Here is a 2,720-nt window from a genome sequence, read left to right as displayed (position 1 = left end):
AGAGTGTTTGATCTTTTGTCTCTCTCTCTGACCCTATTTGCAAATATATACATTTTGTGTTGCTAATAGAGTGTGTCTGTGGCTGAAGGTTTTTTTCGCCTCCCGAGAAACGAACCGCGATTTTTACATCATAAGGACATAGGCAGACAAGGTTGTTTGGGTAAATGTGGTATATTTTATTAAACCAACATGGCAGGGAGTAGTACGCTGTAGTGCGCAGTTAGCCTCACACTTTTACTCCCAGTGGGAAGATCTCGGCTACACACTGACTTTATGGAAATGGGAGGCTTCTCCCCAGCTTGCTCCTACCACCATGTGGCTGAGGGCAAGCGAAACTTGAGGGCATCCAAACCCCAAGCCTCCAGGCTTGGGCCTGCACGTAGGATGCCTGCATTTGAAGCCCATTTGGAATCGATTTGGCTGATTTGACTTGGGACACAAAAAAAAGTCCTTAAAAAAAGTTGGAAAAATTCTTTGCAAGCTTTTAAGTGAAAACACCCTTCTTCTTTCCACCTGAAGATGGGCGTTTGTCCTCAAAAGCTTGCAAACAATTGTTTTTCCAACTAATGAGTTGGTCTAATAAAAGACATTGGATTTACCCAAAGAACCGTGCCTGTCTCTGTGCCCTCTGCACCAGGGGCTGGGCCCCACATGGGTGCAGAGCTGCTGCCCTGTGAATCACCTGAAGCCCTTCCAGATGGGGCTGGATCACTGGCCCCTGCACACAATTCACCCAGCACACCCCTACTCCAGAACACCTCAGGACTGTGCTTTGCCTCTACTGTCATGACCCGGAGCGGAGGTAGGCCCCTTTCCGACCACGTGACGGCAGGCTAGGCTGATGTGGCGGACCCTACCAACTTCAAATTGTTCTTGTGACCCCGCCTTTGATGAAGATGGTAGCGCCCACACACTCAACCCCCCCGCCTTTGGACGACTCCATCGCACCGAATCGGTGGCGACGTCAATCCGTGCCCTAAACTCTGTACAGCCGCCTTCACTCCGCCATTGGCATTTAAATAGACGGAGGGACCCAACTCCCCTTTAGATCTACGCAGGGGTGAAATGCACAGGCACCACCAACCCCCCCCTTTTCACTCAGAGATGGTTCAGTCGGACCCCACCTTGGGTGGGTGAAGGGAGGAGGCGGCCATGCTGGAATGAACCAAGCTGTCGAATGAAATAGGGGTGGGGAGACACACCCCTGCAGGGCAGGAATAAAAGCCACTACGGAAGGGAAGAGAAAAAGGAGGATGGAGGTTTAACTAGAGATCAAGTATTACCCCCGACGTGCATAGGAGGCGGTGGGTTGGGATTCGAGTGAATCAAAATAAAAAAACCCGAACAATCCTCTCCCCCCCGCGGGAGTTGGTGCGTGCCGCGCCGCTGTGGCCGCCGGGAGTCGCGCACATGGCCCGTACGCAGCGCCGCCCCTCCCCTTTCCTTTCCGCAGCGCGGCCCAGCAGCGACTCATCCATGCAGGAGGCCGAGGAGAGCCCGGCGCCCGCCGAGGAGCCTGAGCAGCCGTGCGCGCCGCCCCCGCTCCAGGAGGAGGCCGAGGCCGAGGCGCCGCCCGGGTCCCCGGAGCAGTCGTCCCCCGCCGACGGGCCGTCCGGCAGCCTCAGCCCTGAGGAGAAGGAGGGGGAGCAGCCGTCGCCGCCCGCGCCCGCCGAGGAGAAGGCCGCAGTCAAGGAAACGCCCGAGGTAGAAGCCGAGGAGGAGGTCGAAGCGGAGAAGCCGGAGTCGGAGCCCAACACTGAGTCCGAGGCCGAGCCGCCCCCGGAGCAGCAGGAGAAGAAGGAGGAGGAAGAGCAGGAGGAGGAGGATGACATCTCCTTCAGCGACCCCGAGGACTTCGTGGATGACATCAGTGAGGAAGGTGGGAGGCCTTTTAATGAGTACCCCCATACTCAACTTTCCGGGGGGGTGGTGGTTATCTTTGCAGACTAACGTGTGCCACATGTCAGAAGAAGGGCTGCAGCCGTGATCTGACAGGTGTCCAGTCTGGTGTGGGTCGGTGGGTGATACAGCGGCTGCCACCTTTTACCCCAGGGGTATGCAACTCAAGGATATGCCTGGGCGAGAGGGGATGTTGGCTAAAGCTAGGGGGGGCAAACGCCAGGTTATTCCTGGGGAATTCAAAGTGCTGTGTGGTGCACAGCATACCAAATTTTTTGCTGTGGTTTTGGGAGGAAGAAGTGACAGAGTTGGGGTACCCTTGTACCCCCAGGGGTGCACGTACCACAGGTTGAAAAACTATCCCCTAGGAGATGGATGATGGCACTTCCATTCAAATAAGCGTTCAGTGTTGAATTTATGCAGTGGTCCGGTGGGGTTTTGAAATGTGATAGTAACATGCGTTTGCTTTCCTGACGTGAAGGCATTCACATCCTGACATTGTGTGATGAATCCTCCTGGATTAGGGTCAGGGTTGGAAACCCTTGCTCCAGCTTGGGTTGGTCCTGTCAGTGCCCTGCACATGTCTCCCTTTAAACTTATACTGAAAGTAAGATACGAGACGTAAGTCTCTGCCTCTCGTAAGTATCTCACTTTAAATGCATCTTGGAAGTAAGATGTGAGAGATAAGTATCTCCCCATTCTCTGCTCCAGGACAGCGGCGGGGAGGGTTTTCATAGATTTCATAGACGTTAGGGCTGGAAGGAACCTCGGGAGATCATCGAGTCCAGCCCCCTGCCCAAAGGGCAGGAAGTCAGCTGGGG

General features: G+C 54.9%; 1 protein-coding gene across 1 annotated transcript in view; it reads left to right on the top strand.

Annotated features, from left to right (window-relative positions):
- Nucleotides 1–1,410: 1,410 nt before the first annotated feature.
- The window catches only part of EIF3B (eukaryotic translation initiation factor 3 subunit B), a 28,642-nt gene continuing 27,332 nt past the window's right edge, over nt 1,411–2,720 (top strand). The window contains exon 1 of the mRNA XM_019542031.1: nt 1,411–1,879. Coding sequence (XP_019397576.1) covers nt 1,411–1,879 — 469 coding nt within the window. The remainder of the gene's footprint in view (nt 1,880–2,720) is intronic.

Source organism: Crocodylus porosus, unplaced genomic scaffold (genome assembly GCF_001723895.1).
Source record: "Crocodylus porosus isolate Cpor-Errol unplaced genomic scaffold, CroPor_comp1, whole genome shotgun sequence".
NCBI classification, from domain to species: Eukaryota; Metazoa; Chordata; order Crocodylia; family Crocodylidae; genus Crocodylus; species Crocodylus porosus.
Note: the sequence above shows the minus strand (reverse complement) of the source record. Positions and strands in the feature narration are given on the sequence as shown.